General features: G+C 42.1%; 1 protein-coding gene across 1 annotated transcript in view; it reads left to right on the top strand.

The window, feature by feature from the left end:
- LOC108897078 (NACHT and WD repeat domain-containing protein 2) overlaps positions 1 to 21,275 on the top strand; it is a 44,426-nt gene extending 23,151 nt beyond the window's left edge. Inside the window, exons 4-7 of the mRNA XM_018696495.2 lie at positions 6,933 to 7,136; positions 7,672 to 7,822; positions 9,718 to 10,307; positions 14,418 to 21,275. Coding sequence (XP_018552011.1) covers positions 6,933 to 7,136; positions 7,672 to 7,822; positions 9,718 to 10,307; positions 14,418 to 18,314 — 4,842 coding nt within the window. The 3' untranslated portion in view covers positions 18,315 to 21,275. The remainder of the gene's footprint in view (positions 1 to 6,932; positions 7,137 to 7,671; positions 7,823 to 9,717; positions 10,308 to 14,417) is intronic.
- Positions 21,276 to 21,760: the final 485 nt, after the last annotated feature.

Genomic DNA, 21,760 nt, shown 5'->3' with positions numbered 1-21,760 from the left:
GAGGAGCCCACAATAGCTCCGCAGAATTAAGTCCCATGCAGACATGTCAGAGCCAGCTGCCACATTCCCTGCAGCCTGGCTCCCCTGTCGTCAACACACAGGCCTGGGACGGCCCCGTTTCCAAGGGCTGGGGGAGCTCCGAGTGGTGGCGGCAGCGGCGGCAGCGGGTTCTTTGATCAGGGACTTGGATCCTCCTTTATGACAGTTCTGGGTTGTCTGGGCCATCTCTGGAGTGCCGTTGTTTAGTTTTACAGGGTGGTAGACCTAGATATATATGTAAGGATGGGGAAAATGTCAGCAGAATTTAAGGTCTTGTTGTTTCTGCAACAACATACCATAGGTTTTAAGCCATGCGTGTGTGTTGTGTGCTTTCATATCCCTCATTTACTTTCTTTCTGTCTTCGTTCTTTGTCTCTGTCAAACTCATTTGTTGACATGCAGCTAAACACCATTATCATCACCTTTGCCCACCTCAAATTCAGCTGCACAAGTGTCACACAAACACACAGGCTCTCACACACACACACTGACACACACACACCTACATGGCAGTAAAGAGGAGACTTCAAAGAGAAGCTGTTCTGGGGGTCTGCAGCCCACAACAACTGTCACAGAGCCCAGTGCATGGATCAGAGGGGAGAAAGGCGGATGAAATGGAAGAACGGATGAAGACAAAGGAGAGGGGAAGGGAGAGAAATAGAGAGGGGGAGATGGTGGCAGGATGGGAGTTTGAGGTGGGAAGAGCAGGTTTCTTAGAAACACTACAGAGGAAACAGAGCTACAGGATTGACATGCGTAGTGTAGGTGTGTTTCTTGCTGCCACAGAGGATCTGTGCAACAACTGGAAACCTCTTAATACTCTCCTCATTCACCTCTATGAATCATTCAGGGCTGTGAAGTCCCTCTTGTTCTTCAGTATCAAAATAATAGCTTATAAACCCAGTGTAATCCATATCTCTTTAATGTATTTCTGCTTTGTAACCTCCGTGTAAAGACTCCTCATCTCAGCCTTGTTGCTAGGAAAACTATAAAAACAAGTTCTTTTCATTTAGTGGGCAATGTGTGACCATCAGGCTTTGAAACAGAGGGAGTCAGCTGTTATATAACCAGCTTTTTATTGGACATGTCAGTCTTTCTTTATGAGTAAGAGTCAATCAGCAGCAAGTGTCTTTCAAAGGGCATGAACACAGGACAGGCACAAGACACACACACACACACCACAGCGCACCACACCTGGGTGAGAGGGGGGGCTTTTCTCTAACCTGTCGATGCAATAAAGCTGGTTTCCATGGCGATAGCTAGGGGTTGGCATGGTGATGGTGTCATTGACCCGGAGATTAAGCATGACAATGAGCCATAACTGTTTTTTTTCCCCCTCTTTCCTCTGCTCTGCTCTCCAACAGTCTCAAATTCCCTCATGTAAAAAACACTACAACTTGATAAATGCCTCAAGGATGCATATCGGCAAACAGTACGCAGCAGCTCATCCAGTTTTACTGCCTTTTTTTCCCCCACTCGCCTGGCCATGTAGCAGGTTTACTGGATGTAAGAGGATAGTCGCTGTAGCTCTTATTTTCTCTCTGCTTCTCCTCCATTCAGTTAACATGATGTAACTGCTAATGTGATAGACTAGATGGGCTGGTTTACGTCTTATCTTTAGTGGGAGCTGATATGTACCAAATAACTGGTGTTAAGAATTCATAAAAGAAGGAAACTTGCAGGAATTGAACAAAAAGAAGTGATCATTTGATGTTGGATATTGTATCTGCCTGTTTGTGCAGAGGTTGCTCAAATTCAGATGCTGCATCATAGCCACTTTGCTGATAATACGTACGAATGCTAATCAAGTTTTGACAAATAATGTTCAAATTGGGGTCAGCATTCATATTAAATTCACTTTTCTCCATCCTAATGTTTAAACAATATGGCTGACGTTATTCTGTGTTGTTCTTATTGTCAATAAAGCCCAAGAGAAGACCAAAACCAGCATTGCTTTAATACTTTTGTTTTTACAGTCCATTTAGCCCCAAGCCCGTTTGTTCCTACTGAGGATGTAAATCTTTAAAAACAGGTCACAAACATGGAGTTTTGTTTTTATAAAAGCTTCATCAATTTCCTAAAACAGCAGGGCATCGTAGTTTTTAGAAAACATTAGTCAAACAGGACGAAATAGGAGTAGTCTTTAGGGACTAGTTTCAGTGGTGGATTAATACACGTTTGCTGACCTTTTACAGCAACAAGATGTACTACAGTGCCTATATTCATTGTAACATGTCACCTAGTTTGTGTGTTTTTAATAGTTTTTGGATAAAAATATAGATCTATAGTACTAAGAAGATTGGCAGGGCTCATTTTGCTTTGTGTCACGTTAGTACAGAAGTGTAAACTGTGTTGATTTCTTGTATGCTAACTGCAAAAGTTGCTTGTAGTATGGAATCGGCTGGCAGCAGAGTTAAACACTGCGCCGTGAGTGAGTGTGCATGTCACTGGAAATTAAATATTTCTCCAATCAGATCATCTGTTTCTTTTCCCCTCTGCAGTGCCAAAGCTTATGCAGCAAATATCAGAACAGTTGACTGTGTATTTCATTGATTGATTGACTGTGTGAGTGATTGATTTGTTGATTCATGCTGTAGCTGCCGTATAATATCGTAGTTGCCTCTCCCCAACTAGCTCATCAGATAAAGTGCACTTAGTCAGAGTATAAAAACCCCTTCCAAGGATGAAAAACCAGAGGAGGGAGGCAGGCAGAGGAGTGCGGCTAAAACTGGAATTGCATTTGGCCCCCATCTGCTTTGCTATTGTCACTTTAGCCTCCTGTGTTTCTTGCCCCTGCGGCTGCAAAAGTGTAATAAGAACTACTGCAACCTCTCGGTCCTCTCTCACACACACTGTACATGAGCACACGCAGGAAAGAGAAGTTCTAGCTTGTCATTTGCCGTGCCATAATCCACTTTAGATGGCCTCATTCCAGCCCTGTTCTCTCGCTAAGACGAGGCTGTTAAACCCACCCGGCAAATATTTGGACATTTTTTGCAGTTTGGCTTTGGTAAGTCAAGTGGGTGACAGCAGTGACAGTAGATTACACACAAGGGTGGAGTGGTGTGAATGTGTGTGTGTCGTGTCTGTGTTAGCATTTGAACACCTGATTTTGTCATTTTGATAGGAAACACCAGTTGGTTTTATCCTAATCTCTATCTCCGCACACACTCTCACACAGGCACACACCATCCATCCTGCTATATCACCGCCAGGCAAGCTGACAGAGACTTTGTCAGCAACTTGGAGAGTGACTGTTCTCCCTGCTCCCTCTCCACTCTCCCACTATATGTCTCTCTCTCTCTGCATTACTATAGTTCAGCCCAGTGCCTCCATCCTCCACTGACACATCACTGCAGCACCGTGAGTCATAGTGGGCCAGGTCACCTCAGTGGCTTGAGAATCTGTCCTGTCACAGGGTCTTTGAAGATCTGATGTTCCCCCCAAAAAGTTGTGTTACTCATTTGTAATTCAAAATGGCAGAATTAAGTCAGTCAACCTTTGGATTTGCTGAGTGATGTGCTGTGTTAAGTTTAGAGGGAGTTTAGAAGAATCTGTCTTTTTTTTTATCAAAAAGCACAAGAACAAACTCGTCACAGATGGATTAAAGCTGCTAACATTAGCATTTCTGGCTAGCTAGCTTACTGCCTTCAGTTATAACCAAGCACTACTTCCAGGACCAATATCAGCATTTTTGCATAATTTTGTGTTGTTACAGGTTACATTAAAAACATTCTGTAGCCGTTGTGAAGCCACTGCTGGATGCTACTTGCTAAGTGTTGGCTAATGTTACCAGCTTTGTAAATGTAAAATGTAAAAGAATGTATGCTAAGCAGCTAAACAAGGTTAAGTTAGACTCGAAATACAGTCTCATCCTACATTATTCCTTGTCCTACTTAACGTAACTTTAGATTTTCATTTTAATGTAGGTCAACATGGAGCCAATGTTAGCTAGCCGCAAGTGATGAAATCTGCTAGCGACTAGTGACACTCACCGGTCACCAGCTAAAAACGCCTTTAATATATGCTGTAATTCTGTTACAGTGAGCTGCATATGTGCTGTACAAGTATGAAGCTCTTTAATGAGCATAGCAACAGTAACTAAGGGGTGGCAGGGCTTAGCGAATGGTAAGGAAGCGTTCATTGATTGAGTTGCTTGAATACAGAGCCATCACTTCTTTTCCAACCTTTAAATCACATTTTTTGCAGTGAGATCTCATATTTTGTGTTGGCTCCACATCAATGCTTAGAAACCGAACGCCGTCTGTTCCCATTGTGGAGAGCAACTGTCAAAAATGAATCTGTTAAATATTTCCTTTGAAGTAACCTGAGCTAAAACGTGCACCTGTCACCGGAAACATTTTGGGCTTGAATCCAGCTCGTGACCTTTCCCGTCAATCACAAATGATGATAGCAAGCAGCCTGCCCTACTTATCTACTTAACTCGTTATTTTGGCAGGGAGAGAGAACAGGCATTACACACAGGGGGAATCCCAACCTTCTGTTTGTTTTCTGCCTTTTAAATATGCTCGGCTCTTGTTTTGCTCTTAAATTAGCATTTTACTAGGCTTCTTGTTTTGTTGGACATACTTGAAAATTACAGTCACAGGAGACTTCATTCATTTATTACCTGGTGCAACTAGAGAATCTATTACCTACTGTTTTATCTTCTTTTGCCCTTAAACTTTCTTTTAGGTACAGGATACATATATTTAATTTTACCGATTAAGTGTGTGAGCTAAATGCTTATGTAATGATACATGAAAATAAATCATGAGTTTGGATCCAAAAGGCAATACCCAACCTTGCAAGTGACACCTCCTCCTCCAAAACAACTGATACCGTACAGAGAAGCTATCTCCTATATCCAAAAGCTGCTGTAAAATCAACCTTTGTTACCAAATTTGCGCAACACGGACGCAGAACTGTGTGAATGTAAATGAATCTAGCACAGTGCATTTGTGGGTTTTGAGAGTAGGCCGTTCCTACAGACCGTGCCACATGCCATCATCTGATTCTGCTTGTTCTCTGCATCTGTTCCCACTGCGAATGCCAAGGGAACGAGGAGTCCAGCATGGAGTGGCTTTCAAGCGTCATTGCCGTGAGCGTACAAACGTCGTTTTCCTGCTCGTCGGAGCTCACAGTCATTTGGCTCGTCCCCTCTTGCTCGCTGTGCGTCTTCACCCTGAGGCTTTAGCTGCATGTGAATTACGACACATGGAGTAAAGATCAGCTGGTCATGTAGTGGAGGGTTTCCAATGATTTTTTTTTTTCTTTCTCTTCTTTCTTTTTTCTTTTCTCCCTCTTATTGTCCTCAAATGTGACTGATAGAGGCCATCATGAACCTGGCCAGGAAATAGCCGTGATCATTTCCGACGGTATTGAATCCGGTGCCACTCAAAAGCGTGTGTGCTTAGCTGCTGAGGGGGAAGAGAGGAGTCTCATTGGAGCTTACAGTGGAGAGAGTTTGAAAAGAAAAGGCCACTATTTAATATGATAATGCCTAATTATGCAGCTGCTGTGTTGAGTGTTCTGGTTTGCATGTGGAGAGAGATTGGCTTTGATATGTAAGACTGATGATGACGGTGATGATGATGAAGGCAGTGATTGTGATGATAATAACATTGTCTTATAGCACACAGGCGCCTAAATCATATTTCGCAGTGTTAGACGCTATTCTCACTAATAAACATACCTCCCTTTAATTAATGCATTAATTTCTCTTCATTTAAAACAGTCCCATCTGTTCTATATAAAAAGCAAATCTGCTCATTTTCTTAATTCTACTGATTACTGAGCATTAGGAAATTTGGCCGAGGCCGCAGTTTTTTACATAACAGTGTGTCATTCAAAGATTTGCCATGCAGCAGCAGAACAAATCTGCTTTTTCTTACTGAAAACAATGATTTACGAGCAGGGGATTGGTACTGAACCTCAGCGCTTTTCTGGTACCGACCAGACTGTCTCCACAGCCCCAGATAATCACTGAAAGTTTGGTCAGACTTGTAATATTGTTTATTTATCATCTGATAAGATATTTCCTAGACTAATTTGTAAGTTTGTTAAGGTCTGTGTACGTCAAGACAAAGTGTGTGTGAGATGAGAGCGATGCTGTCGGTGAGACAGAGGGAGGAGCACTTGTGCTTGAGTGGTTGTCAAGGAGTAAAAGGGCACAAATTGAGTCCCACTTTATTCTCTTCTATTTTAAACGGGAGACATTTACAATTAACATCCCACTCTTGAAGTGTTTTGGTGATGATGGTCGGTCAGTATAGGTCAGCTGATGGGCACAGAGGGTACATGCAGGTAGGTTTCTTCCTCTTTGTTGCACTTTGTAGCACCAGCAGCAGCGTTATACTTTATATTAAAACTGATATGAAATGACTTTACCCCTCACTCATCTTCCCTCTTCCCACTTTCTATCCTTTACATACCTCTATGTTGCGTATTTTGGGTGATATATGGCAGACAGATAGCATTTTCACTATCTGTCAAACACTGGTTTATTCTTCATTTCACAAATGTCTAAGTGGCAGAGAGGTGCAACATTTTCCTATTTAAACCGTACATATGTGGCTGTGTTGTGCAGCAATTTCCATCCAAGACAGAGCTGTCAGTATGCACTACAGTGCACACAGTTGTGGCAGCTACATCCCTGATGTCACAGGCTGGCTGCTGGATGTCCTGACTGCACCACAGTCGGTGCCCGTGGCTCCGAAATTGCCTTAAATAAGTCGCACTGTGTGCATCATTGACTCCACCATTCACCCTGCGCCACTGATCCAAAAAATAGAGCCCTAAAACAGTTTGAAAGATCACGATGATACACATTTCCTGTCTCTCTTGCCTCACCTTCTCTGCCCTCTACCTTTTTCTTCTCTCCCCTCCCTCAGGGTCTGGTGGGAGAGAAGTACGGCAGCATCCGAGTGCCGGGGGAAGTGGAATCAGCGGAGTTTGAGATGATCTTGGATGCAGCTGTGGAGGCGGGGCTGGACACACACATCTTGGAAGAGTGGTACTGCAGGGATGAAAACTCTGTGCCACCCGCATACTACCTCAAACCTAAAGCCCAAATGCTTAAGAACTACCAGAACTCTGTAAGTCCAACTAACCTGCTGTGTACAGTAGAAAATCTGCACGGACGTCATGACTTTACTTCCCTGGAGGCTTTAACTGTGCTGATAATGGGTTCTTGTCCTTGAGCTGTGTGGTTCATGAATTTACCTCTCCTTGAGGAACATTTTATATGCACATACAGAAAAGAAAACCAGCTTTGTTTTTCAAGTTTCTGAGCAAAGTTGCGTCTCAGGCAGCACTTGAACCCTTTAGAAGTCTTGTGCTTTAATGTCTGCTAAATAAGGGGGAAGAAAAGTTTTGGTAATTTAACAACAATTCTGTCAGCACTGTTACTTTTAAATACAACTGTTTAACTTCTGCGTCCCACCTTCTTATCCAGACCTTTATGGGAGGTCATAAAATATCTGTCTGCGTTTTCTTTAAAGCTGCATGCTGCCTCAGGTTTCACTTATACACTTTGTTACTGTATGTGAGAGTGACAGCATCTCCTCAGTACATGATGAGAGTCCTCCGTCTAAACTGTAAAGTCAGACTGTTCTCTCCCTGCCCCTTTAGATGGAGTCGAGCAGCGCAGCCAAGACCAAGAACGACAAGGCCTGGAGGAATGTGTCGGAGGAGATCAAGAGGATCTTCCGAACAGCGGTGCTGCAGCTTCAAGAGAAGGGGACCATGAAGAGCGCTCAGGCCAAGAAATTCCTTTGCTCTGGTTAGTTTCAGGTCTATTTTTTCTTTTCGTGTCTTTTGATGAATTCTTTTCAAGTTGAAACTTGTCTCGCTCTCTGTAGAGTAGCTCACTGCTGTCTCTCTGGGTTTCTGTGAGATTTTTGAAATTATTCATTTATTTTTATGTTAAAAAATAATCATTCGACCTTTAATTTGATGAAACAAATTCCAAGCTTGCAGCAGATGCAGTATTTCGTGAGATAAACAATTAAGTCAGACAGGAAATGATTTAGCAACATTTTTGATTATTGTTGAAATACATGTTTAAACTTACTCATTTTACCTTCAGGAATTTTAAGCTATTAAAGTATGTCCATTAAAATGGACATTTTTCCATTCAACACTCAAGAGTATTGCAGCATTGCTGATTGAAACAATCTTTGGATGCCAACATTCCCCAGTGTTTTATAGCAGAGCCAGGCCATCCAGCCCTCACATAAAGAAAGCATTTTCTAATATTTAATATTTAAAATTACACGGCAAAGGCCATCTCTTTAATGAGTGGGGCTGTTGTTTACCTGTCAACTGCTTACGAAATTGATAACAAGAGATGAGACGCAATCAGGATCTGTCAGAGTCCGCTCGGGAGATGACAGTGAGTGATCGATCACATTGTATGTTCCAACAGCACGTCACAATGTCAGGAGAAAAAACACAGACTTAAACATTCTTTCAAAAGGAAATTACTTAAAGACTGTTCAAGACCAGGCTTTCCCTATTTACTCATTGCATTTCACTGTTTTTTTAATGATACTATGCAGTATTTTCAGTGATTATCAGGCTAATTATAAGCAATCCTACTGTATGTTGTGTTAGTCACAAAAGAACAGTTTGCCCATGAACGAGTTTCTTGAAATACCTATTATTGTTCACCAGAGTCTCTCCTTTCTGGGCTCTCTTATCAACATCAAAACAGTGAATCCAGAACAAAAACAAAACAGTTCTTACCTCTGCTGGTGTAAAAGGTTACAGGTACAACTCCGACTGACATTTGCTCACGTACACCCACTGTTTATTTTCACCCTGTAAGGATGATCTAATACACTCAGCATCAGCTCTTGTCTGCAAAAGACTTTTACATCCGGGAATCACCCAGTTATTGCTGAATTGTTTGGACAGCACTGAGCTAATCTTTCAAGACATCTCCTTTTCTTCTCTCCGTCTGTCACCGTTTGAGATGATCTAAGTAATATGCCATCAGGATCAGATGACAAGTCTTTGTTTTATGGCCTGTGCCTGGCCTTGTTTTATAGACAAGGCACAGCATGTAGCCTTTTAGAAGCAGAAATAAAGAATAATACAAATCTAATTAGGTAATTGCTCTTCAAGTTTTATAATTTCACATGAAAAAGAAGCACCTCTTTTGTGTCAGGAAACTGCAGTTTTTATGAACTTTAATTGAGCACACTGGGCTTTAAGCGCTGCTCGATTGCACCGTATAGAGGAAGTTGTGTCGTCTCCAGGAACTCCCAACTTTCCTTTCACACTTTTTTTCCCCTCTCCCACCTAATTAGCAGGCTACCAAAACTACACAGGAGATGCTGGCAGAATTTCAGTCAGCCGGCTCTTTGTGGGGGAGCCTGTGATACAGTTCAGTGGTGCTGGCTTATGTGATTTTATCAACTTTGTTTCTTCTTAAATAAGGCTCAAGAGAAATCTATCTAATCGGAGGGTAAAGGCTTCTAAAATCTGTTCAGCTTTGCCCCTGAAAGAAATCTAAATCCCACATCTGTTAGACTTTTATCTCTGCAGGTTGTACATTACAATCCAGCTGTGGTCTTTATCAGACAATTAGGCCATTTAAGTTTTCCAAAGTGCAAAGTTTTCACGGGTTATACACTGAAAATAAGGCAAATTTGTATTTTTCTCTGTCTTCAGCCTTGGAGGATGAATTAGACTTTGCCCTTGGGAAACAAACTCCTGCCTTTCTCAGGAAATGTGTCTGCTACATTCGCAAGATCTCCAACTTCGACCGCTTCGCCAAACTCCCCGAGATGGCCCGCTACATGGACATCGTGGTGAGCGGCGACCGCATCATGCGCAACCAGGAAGCCTACGAGCGCCTTCTGAAGGTAAGGGACGAGTTCATCCCGACGGTCGTCGCCGCCTCCAACCTCCGCGTCTATTCTTCTGTCACTCACTGCGACATGAAGCTGGGCTACTCCCAAGAGGTGGAGAGCCACTACGTGGAGGGTCTGTGCAAGCAGTTCTACGAGGACATGGTGGATATCATCCAGGCCACGGTCCAGCAGAACTTTGACACGGAGACTGACCCGCTGTACGACGAGATCCTGCAGCACCTATCTCTCTGCAAGAACTATGCGGCGCTCTACGAGTACAAGGCCGAGTCGTTGGATTACGTGCAGGAGTATCTCATGCCGTCCAAGGGGAGCAGGATGAGCCCTCTGGTGGTGTACGGCGGACCCTGCACAGGAAAGACACTGCTGCTGTCTGAGGTAGCCCAACAGGTGAGACACGAGCAGGAGATCATGTGAAAATTATGCCGTTGTGTTTCTTTTGTGTTTGTGTAATCTCCTCCCCTTTCCCTTTCTCTCTTTGGCCAGCTCTCGCAGTGTGTTCACGCTCACGCTCATCTGTCTGTCTGTCTGATCTGAGCATGTGTCCGTCTTTGTACAACAGAGTATGAGGGGGCGTGCAACTGTTCATTTCTCCTCATCAAACGCTTGCTTTGACCATCTGTGTGTGTCCGCCAAGAGACGGTCCATCGCCACGCACATGTCTCTAATTTCCTGTGAAGCCACGCGATTTTTGTGTGTCTGTCCATGTGTGTGTGTGTGTGTGTGTGTGTGTGTGTGTGTATCCAACGCTTGCCCACGTCTGCATATGACTTTGTCGGTGCAGGTTTTCTTTTTAAAACATTTGGGTGTGAACATCTGTAGTGGTTTCTGCGAACTCTGCATACATTTATGTCTGAATGGTTTCATGTTTGTGTGTGTGTTTGTGCACATGTAACATACACTCTGTTCACTCTGTGGCTTTGTGTGTGTGTGTGTGTGTGTGTGTGTGTGTGTATGTGTATGTGTGCCATCTGGCTGTCCAGCTACATTAGGATCACACCGTAGCCAAGATCACACAGCAGACGCCCACACATCCACCCCTCCTGTCCAACCTTTGTAATAAATGTCACAGTAATACACCCATTTATTGAGACCGCCATTCATATCATCCAAGTTCAGTGTGTAGTATTTACATATACAGTGTTATATAATATAATAATACTAACAAAACAGGCAGAACAGATGATGATAACAATGATTAAATAATAGTGCATATACACACAGAGCAGAGACAGAAGGAGAAAGGAGTGAGAGAGGAAAAACATGCTGAGGGATGGAGGAGGTCAAAGCCCAGTTGTAAGAAAATATAAAGTTAATGGATGATGTGGAAAATTCTCCCAATAAACCATAATTTCCGTCTGTCATTTCAGCTGCTACTGCTACAGTGCAACATCAACACGTTTTTAGTTTCTGTGACAGGAGCGGTGCTGCCTTCTTAGAGCCCATCCTGATTCCTGTGGCGTAACATTTGTTCGTTTCATGTTCCCAATACCAGGTGGATGTTTCAAAAGCTTCCTTGTAACATGCTGACAGTATCGCACCGTACCCTCAAGTGAAAACAAGTTTTTGTAAATAGAAAAGAGAAAATCTTCTCCCTTATATCTTACAGGAAGGTTGAGAAATGCTAAGAAAGGTAATTATCAGCTTTATCCATTCAGAATTGACTGACTTGCAAAGAAAAGTTATGACTAATACAATTAAATGATTCATGCAAACAATTGTGATTAAGACACGACTTATCAAATAATACAGTATTTTTAAACAATCATTGCCCACACAGATGAGCGGGCTGATTAATCACACAGCTGTATTGCAAGTGGGCTGTCATAAAACTGTCCACCTCATCGTTTACTGAAAAGATAAAGGACACAGGCGATATAGATAGATATAGATTTTCTTTGGCTGTCAGAAGTTTCTCACAACCATATTGTCCTGTGTATTAATCTTCAGCCATTTCGTACTTACAGCAAAACAAAAAATAATAGTTTGAAGTCCTCTGTGGCCCTGGTGTTTGAAGGAGAGAGGGATGTTATGAGATTTCAGCCGGACTAAAAGAGGACAGGAGTGTTCTGGGGGCCCGTGTACCCTTTGCTCAAGTCCACAGGGTGTGATTCACACCTGGCCTGTTTGGTTTGATTCATCTGACCTGTGGAGCATTTATGTCTTTACTTCTGAGCTCAGACCAAACCGGGTCCACCAGAGAATACAAGTGTGTTTCCTCCTCTGAGAAGCCTGAGCTGTGATTTGTTTGTAGTGAGGCTAGAGCACAGGCCGATCACAGTGTATGTGATACAAGTATGTGTAAATTCATATGCTAAAAGTGTTTTCTTAAAGAATCTTTTAATCACAGCAGCCATTTCCCTCACTGTGTAGCAGCACAGGGTGTGTTATGTGCTTTGTTTGTTTCTAGTGTTCATATCAAAGGAAAAGCCAGTTGTATAATGTACAAAGAACAAGTCTAATCAAAAAGTAAAGTGTGCTAATCTAGATATCTATAATTTGTGCACACAGTAATGACCTGTGGGTGAAACCTGGGTGATTTAAGATAACGGCCACCAGTTAGCACCATCACAAGCTAAACAAATTAAATAAAAAGACCAAAAGACCTTCTTGGAAGCAACGGCAATTCAAAACAATATTAATAGAATTAGTTATTCCAAAGAGCTGCCAGATGAAAAGACTTTTTTTGAACAGAGCTTTATTTGGTTTGTGCTGGACTGGACTGAACATGTAGTAATGAGTGTGTCAGTGTGTTTGTATCACAACGTAAAATAAAAATAAGACTGAAATGCCTGCTATTACCTCAACTAACAGGTGTAAAATGTTGCACCTTTTAAAAGATGTAATACACTGAATAGCCAGTATCTTAGTTTAATTTGACAGGGCCACTGAGGAACAAGGATCTAAATATATAAATGATACACATGACTCTGTGTGTATGAGCGTACACACACACACTTTAATGAGTTAGCTGAACATAGCAAAGTGGCATAAAGAAGGATAATGTGAAAGAGAATTAGGCTGCTATTTTATCTGGAGCCTCTCACTTCACCATGTTAAACCAGCAGCTTCTGGTGTCAATAAAGTGTGGTGATTAACAGGTATGTGAGGATGTAAGAAAGGTTTTCATATCATCAGCCAAATCATGCACAGTTGCAGAATAAGAATACTGGATCAGGTGATGAATTACTCTAGTTGTTAAATAGACTATTATAACATAATATACAACAGAATGTAATGGGTTCCTAACAGTGCAATGGCTGCTTTGGCACGGTTACAGAATATTGCCAATGCAGGAATGAGTCTTAAGAGACCGCTGAATTTTGGGCCCATGTTAATGGCTGGCATTTACTGTAGGTAAGTCAGGTTAATTAAAGTTGTGTAGATGCTCATTTATGACTGATTGTAACAGTGGGAATTAGTGCAGAGACATATATTCTTGAATTTGCCATTTTGCAGCTCTGTGATCTTGACTTCTTGTTCTGCTGTTACATGATGGTTGTATTCAATGTAACATATGAAACACATGACAGTTACATTCCTGTAGCTTTCCATAAACAGTTGTTATTTATTTATTTAACAGTTGCTTATATTTATTTAAAAATGTAACCATACATGAATATCAAGCAGGCTGTCAAATAGATTGTATACAAGTTTTGCACAAATGTATAGTCTTTAATATTCACAGTTTTTACAAATTGAGTCACACACACAAACAACACATCTCAAATTGTAAATACTGAGCGATTCTGTGGCTCTCTGTTTTTCTCTCTGCCTCTCTCACACATACTCACAGCTAAATGTGGAGTAGGCGTCATCACTGTTGCCCTAAAAGTGTCAAATAACATCTTAATGTCTTCCAAAATCTCAGCTGGGCCTTATTTCATGAATTCATGAATGAAATTATAATATCAATGAAGTCTCAAAACTGGAGTAGTGCTCATTCATAGAATATTTCTCATGATGATAAGATTATTCATATATGAATTAAAATATATGTATTAATGACTTTGAGAATATCTGAGGACATTACAAATGAACATTACTGAATTTTATACATTTTTCTGTGTCTATTAAAAGTCAGAACTTTGGTTTAGCACAGATAGGCTGTCATAAGGTAAAAATGTATTAAACCTCTCCTCCGTGCTGGGCTAATGAGTGCTGGCTCGTGCTGTTAGAATATCAATTAATTAGATCCCACTGCCCTCACTATGGAGCCTGGTTATTCTAGTTGTTTTGCTGTGTTTCTCTAACCAGATCTAGCAGAATAAAAGTACATTTTTCTCACAGTAAACAAAAACAAATGTGTGGCCCCCAGTGGCAAGATTTTTTTAAGACTTGATTTTAGAAATGTGCGAGCATATCACAGATTTGGGCCACAGTTTTGATATATATATATATATATAATTTGTTAGTAAAATGTGGACTATTTACAGAACCCATTCATAGAAAATATATTCCATATTCAATCTAACAACCACCTTCAATGCTGTTTTTCAGGCCTACACATGGCTGCAGAAAGAGATGGGCCCTGAAACCGACCCTGTGGTCATTGTCCGTTTTATTGGCTCCAGCCAGCTCTCCACAGACCTGCGCACCCTCCTCCAGAGCATCTGTGAACAGATTGCAATAAACTACCGCTGCCTGATTCACTTTTTGCCTAACAAGATCCAGGAGATGAGGGAGCTCCTGATCAACCTTCTAGGGGAATCCTCATTCCACAGGCCCTTGGTCATTGTCCTGGATGCCCTGGAGCAGCTCTCAGATGCCGATGAAGCTCGCAAGCTGTGGTGGCTCCCTATACACCTGCCTCGGACAGTCCGCATTGTAGTCTCAACGTTGCCCAATAAACATGGCATCCTACAGAAGCTCAGACATCTCATCCATGATGAGGGCTATTATGTGGAATTAATTCAGAGGGACCGCAAGGTCTGCAGCCAAACTTTAAAGCAGCAGTTGCTGGGGGTGAAGAGGAAAGTCACCTCAGGCCAACAAATCTATGTCAATGAGGCACTTGCCAAGTGCACATTACCTATGTTTGTCAACCTCATCTACAGAGAGGTCGTTCACTGGAGATCTCACAAAGACGTGGATGACAGGTCCCTGTGCTCCACAGTACATGAAAGCATCGAGCACCTCTTCTACTCAGTGGAGAACAAGTTGGGCCAACGATTTGTCTTCAGAGCATTAGGGTACATCACCATGGCCAAGGCTGGACTAACTGAGGTCGAGCTGGAAGATATTCTGTCCCTGGATAACATAGTTCTTGGTGATGTTATTGTGGCAACTTACCTCAAAAACCCTTTGAGGATTTCTTACGACTTGGTTGCGAGACTCAAGGAGGAACTGGAGGGATATCTGGTGGAACGTCAAGTACGTAATGTCACCCTGATGGTCTGGGCCAACAGACACCTGCATCTCATTGCTCAGAAGCTTTATCTTAGCAATGAGGAGGATGTCCATCAAATGCACAGCCTCCTTGCTGAGTACTTCCTGGGGGCATGGTCAGGAGGCAGAAAGAAGATCTTTACTTATGATAACAACCATTTCACTTCCCTCAACATATCTCATCACAAAAACCCCCACCATCAACAGTCCCATGAAAAACCATCTTCTGACAAGTACTCATATGACAGACAGACTCCTGAGCAGCCTTGGGTGTTCCAGTGCAACCTTTTGGAGCCTGACATTTTCTTTGTCAATCACAGAAAGATGACAGAGCTGGTGTACCACCTTACCAGGAGTGGGCGCACTGATGACCTCATGTTTGGCGTCATCATGAACTTCAGCTGGCTTTACACAATGATTAAGATTGGCCAGTTTGACAAGGCTTTAACTGACATTGACCTAGCTTACAGCTACACCCAAGAAAAAGAACTGAAGTTCCTTGCCACCACTTTGCGTAGCATCAAGGTAAAAGTGCTGAAGAATCCAGCATCACTGTCTGCAGAACTGCAGCAAAGGCTTCTGCCAGTTGTCACCTCCCTCCCCAAGCTCAGACACCTACTGCTGGAGTGTGACAAGGATGGTCCAAAGTACTGCTCCATTGTGCCTCTCCACTCCTCTATGGACGTCACCTACAGTCCAGAGAGGCTTCCTCTGTGCTCTAGCTACATGCAGATTGTGGAGATCTTGCCCACTCTGGCTCCAAACATAGTCCTTGTAGCCCTGGAAGATGGGTCTGTCAGCACCTGGGATGTAGAGAGCAGACAACTACTACGACAGATCGACACAGCCAGATCTGTTGTGCTGGGAATCAGGCTAACCACTGATGAAAAGTATCTGGTCGTGGCCACAACCAAAAACACGCTGCTTATCTATGATAATCACAAGTCCTGCCTTCTATCTGAGGTCGAAATCAAGGGGTCCAAGCATGGTGGCATCACAGGTGGGGTGGCCTTCATCAATGGTTTTACTTTGTCCACCCATCATGCTTTGGCTTGGCTTGAGGCTAGCAAAGACGTCAACGTCATTGACTTACTCTACGGCTGGCCACTCTACCAGTTCCATTGCTGGTACGAGGTAACTTGTGTCCAGTGCTCTCCAGATGGAATGTATGCCTTCTGTGGCCAGTACCTCAACACTGCATCCATCTTTCACCTGGGAAATGGGGACAAGTTGGCCACTGTGACCTCTGAGTTTTCTGGGGGGTTCGTCAAGTCCATCCTTGTGCTGGACACCCTTAACCAAATGGTGATGATTGACAATGAAGGCAGTTTGTCAGTATGGAACACCAAAGAGATCACCAACCCAAGGCTGATGGAGGATTATGATTGTAGAGGGGATGAGAGTGAGGTGGTGGGCATTGAGTTATCAGAGGACCAACGCTCCATTCTCATTTGCAAGGCCAGAAGTATTGAAGTGCTGGATACAAAAGTATGGAAAATGGTAGAGAAGTTCAAAGCTAAACGTAGTGAACGCTTTGTTGCTGCTGTTCTCTCCAAGAATGGACAAAGTATTGTGGCCTCCATGGAGAACACTTCTTCCATATTTGTCTGGAGAAGGGACAGTGGACAGTGCATGGCTAGCCTGATTGAGATCTCAGGGGCTATTGTCAAACTCATTAAATCAGTCCACCACAATCTGCTGCTTTCTGTGGCAAGCAGTGGAGTGCTGTCTGTTTGGGACATTGATATCATCACCGCCATGTCCAATATCGACAAAACAGGCAAGAAGATCCAGACCTTGCTGCTGTCCGGCAGAGAAGATTACGTGTTTACCATGGATGGTTCAGAAGCTGTCCACAAGTGGAACTTCAGCACTGGCTTCATTGAGACAGTCTTCAAGCATGAGGGCATAGTGGAGAACTGTGTCCTAACCTCCTCAGGGGATCTCATGGTGACTTCAGATGACAAATCCAGCCAGTACATTTGGCAAACCACCACTGGAGAAAACATCTTTCGCATCAATGGACAGAGAATATCACAGCTGCTCATCACCCACAATGACCAGTTTGTGGTGTCGCTCTGTGAGCAGAATGCCTCTAGGGTCTGGAGGCTCGCGACTGGGCACAAAGTGTGCAACATCTTAGTCACCCTCCAGAATGCACTGATCACCACAGCAAACACTTTCCTTGTGGGAACCTCCAAAAACAAGCTCCTCGCAGTCAGCCTGTGGTCGGGCAGTGTATCAAAGAAGTTTGTCTGTGATGATGGTATCACCATCGTCAACTTCAAGCTCATTCCTGACTGTCCCGACTGTGTGGTGTTCATCACATCCACAGAGACTGTCTTCATCTGGAGTGTGGCAGATGAGTCAGTTTGCAGGCGAGTCCAGCTGCCAGCCAACTTCCTCAAAAATCTAGAGGACTTCCAGATCTCACCCAATGGGAAACTGGGAATTGTCTCCAAGGGTGATGAGAATATTAACGTCCTGGACCTTCACAGTGGGAAGCTGAGGCTTGTCCATGCTGCTGGTATAATCTGGCGTCAGAAATTATCTAGAGATGGACGTTATCTAGTGTACGTCTGTTTCCGGAACTGTGATGAAGATGACGATGCCGGTGTTGTGTCCAATCTGATAGTGATGCGCCTTGCCGATGGTAAGAGCATTGGCACATGCTCGCTTTACAAGACTCCCACCTTCCTGTCTCTCTCCCAGCGAGCACTAAACATCATCATCGGCTTCGAAGACGGCAGCATCGGCACTTACACTGTAGTGGATCGTGTGGACGCTGCCCTCAAGATAAAGATAGCCACCTCCAACAGCCGACAGATTGTCAACAACGCCTCGCAGAAGGTGCGGCCCAAATGTGGCAACCATTCCTTCAAGACCGTCGCCGACTGCATTTGGAGGGAGTCGACAGAGGTGTTCTCCAGGGACAGCCCCATCAATGTGTCTGACTCCGGTGAAGGTGAGTCAACCACGCCTACAAAAAAGACTGAACTGCTGCAGTGATAGGGGGAGAACAAAACAAAACAAAAAAGGCAGGTGGGAGTTAGGACAGGAGGGTGGAGATAGATGACAAAGTTTAGAATCTCTGGGGTTGCAGTTGATTCTTGTTTACAGCCACGTGATTCAGCTGCAGATGTCAGCCCTCTGGGTAGTTAATGGGCCGACCATTTTAACGCTGCACTCAAATGATGTATTACTTCCAACTTATGATACAGTTTCTGTTTGTTTTACACATGAAGACTGTTAGAAAAATACTGTTTTTGAAAAGAAGAAAAAATGTAAAATCTGTGCGTTATTAGTTTGCCATTATGTGTCCTTTTTGCATTTGAAGAACAAAGTTATTATTCAAATGTCTTGGTCAAACATTTTCAAAGCCATTCCAGTGATCTTAGCCACTTTCATTGTACATTGTCTTTATTTACATTGTGCACATTAAGCCATAATGTTGTTCTTGAAAGAGTATATTTATGTTTGTATTTACATCAGTCGGTACTGTACAAAATGGAAGAACTATGAACATATGTACATATCTCTTTTTGGCTGCTGCAATTTGTGCAACTCCTTAAAAATGTTATGTTGTGCTTAATGCAATCAAAGTGAGTGCCTGGAAATTTAAAATGTTCTTTATGTGCAGATTACAAGATTTATGAAAATGCAGGGAATTTGTAAACACAGTATACACACAGTTACATAATACTTGCATTGACGTTAAATCTAAACGATCAGTGCACTGAAATCCAGTCAACAACACGAGAGATAGATGGCATTGCTCTTTGTAATGATAGTTGTAGAAATTTCTCAGAACAGTTTACGTAAATTTGATGTGAATTTACCTGCGGTTCCATCAGTTCATGTGCTGTTGGTTTTAAGGGAAACACCACTATTGAGCATACAGTGTAGCATAGCACCATACACATTCACGCCTTAACCAGTGTACTTGCTTTAGGTTTAGTGGAGTTTGTTCAAGTGTTCCAGTAGAAAAGGACAGAGTGATTAGCCCAATGTTTCACTGAAACAACTTGGCTGTGTGAATATATTTAGAGGTTTAGACAGTAGGTGGAAGCACTTTATGAGTGGTTTGTGAGAAATTAATAGATTTATTCATATAAAACGTTGTATAAATTGTTTAAAGTGGTCTAGATTTGTCTTAAACTGGTATTGGATTTGCCTACAAAAATACACAAGGCCATCCAGGTACTTGCAGGCTACAGCTGACTCACTGAAATGCTACAGTCTCTCTATATATGCCTGGTATCAGTATATCTGAACAATTAACTGCAGAGACGGGCACATTAGAAATACATGGGATCAAATAAGGGTCAATAAGATTTGTGCTGTTCGGACATTCAGAAAAAAATAAAAATCAAAACTTGTGATTGTATATCAGCTTCTGTAAACCTGTGAAGAAATTGTTCTGTTGTCAGAAAACTTTGAAAATGTCAAAATTTGGGCACAAATAAAATGAACAGTCAGGCCACACTAAGAAAAAACTGCTTATGTGAACGTCTGAGTCCAGATTCAAAGCAGAAAACTGAAATAACACATGAACACACATTTAAGTTACAGACAAAATTTCCCTTTAAATATTCTTTTTTTAAAAATTAACGTGTGCCTTCTGCTTTAAATCTGTACTCAAGGAGCACCTTGGTGGCTGAATTGTTACAGTGCATGCCACATTACTGCAACGTCCACAGTTCAAGTCTGGTCTGGGAACTTTACTGCATGTTTCCTTTCTGCCTCTTTACTATCAAATGTCCAGTGAAGGCAAAAGAAAAAAAAGTCTTTAAATAAATAAATCTGTACTCAGACGTTCACAAAACCAGTTATTTTCTCTCATTACTTTTGCCGAATTTTATTTAGACATTCTCAAATCTTTTCTTGCACAGTCGCAAACTTGAATTTTTCTCGCAGAGTTTTGTCACAGGTTTACTCAAGTGATGCACAATGACAGATTTTAAGAATATTTCAACATCTCTTTTTGACCTTTATCATATGTGAGCCCATAGATTCTGGCTGATTATGACTGAGGCTGATACACACTACAAGCTGTTAAGATCCGGTTCGCTGACAATCTAAAGAGAATATTTGAAAATCTATGAGGTTGTACCTTGCAGGTATCACGGTAGCTTTTTTAAAAAAAAATAAAAGCATGTCTGTAATAACCCAAAACTTAATTTGTGTTCTGCAACTTTGAGCTTGGATGAGACCAATCATCTGCCAGGCATGATTGAAACAAAACCCCACACACCTACACCTTGACGTATACTTTTTAAGGGCTATTCCATCTTATTGTATGTTTACTAGTTTTGAACTGTTGAGATAATGGCCCTTGGATAATTTCAAACCGGGTAGCAGCATCAAGCTTTAAAATACTTTTAATCCCCCTACAGCTCAAGAGTTTCTCAATTGAAAAAAGATATTCTATCATGTAATTGCCAAAGTCCCAATTATAGTTTGTGTTTCATTTTGTTGACTGTCTCATTTGTTTTTGAGGCTTGTACTGTAATTATATTGTTACCAAATTGTTTCAGTGTTCTACTGTGATTATGTTATGATAGAGAAGACGTGCTATCTTTGCTAAAAAGTTTAAAAAAGAGTCCTCTTATGAAATATATTGGAATGCCAGTTTAAGAGTATATTTGAATGTGTCCATATGGAAGCCAGTAAATGGTATTATTGTATGTTAAGTAACTTGAATGACTTTTAATAACTTACATGTTTGCAACTCATAGTTGACATACTGGTAATGAATGTTTCTATGGTATTCTTTGTATTGTCAGGACTGACTTACCTGTTTAGAGATTTATATTTTCATAAATGTTGTACTTACATTTTGTTACAGAGTTGTTTAACTGGAATTCAAACAGAAAAGAAACTTATGTCTGAAGCAATATGAAACTAGTGTGTATGCATTGTTTGTATGAAACATTTTAATGTAATAAAATGGTTCACTTTTTGCCTCCACTCCTCCGCCTCGGGCTTTTCGCTGTAATTAGACGTTGCTACAAGACATTGCAATCATGCTTCTGCTTTTAGACATGGAAGTGTTTTTATTTACAGCCTTTGATTTCACAGACAATGACTGATGTGAATAAGCTCTGGTCTAATTGGCTGCAATTAACCCAGTCCTGAAGTACCAGTGGCAGTAAGTTGCAGGGCATGCTGTGAAACAGGTAATACGCGTTTTATTTTTTTCCTAGATTCAGGAAACATTGACAACCCAAAACACACACATACACACATACACATAACAGAGCTGTAAAATAATTTGATAGGCCAGTAATTGCTCTTCCACACTTGATGCCGAATGCCAGACAAGCGTGGTGAATATTTCTCCAACACTGGCTGACATTGTCAGTATAATTAGGCAATGCATGCACGGCGCACCTGTACAGCACCCCGCGCCAAACAAACACACAAACACACACACACAAACTTGCAAGGTAAAC

This window comes from Lates calcarifer, linkage group LG14 (assembly GCF_001640805.2).
Source record: "Lates calcarifer isolate ASB-BC8 linkage group LG14, TLL_Latcal_v3, whole genome shotgun sequence".
In the NCBI taxonomy this organism is placed as follows: Eukaryota; Metazoa; Chordata; class Actinopteri; family Centropomidae; genus Lates; species Lates calcarifer.
The sequence above is the reverse complement of the archived record's forward strand: the minus strand, read 5'-3'. Positions and strand labels throughout refer to the sequence as shown.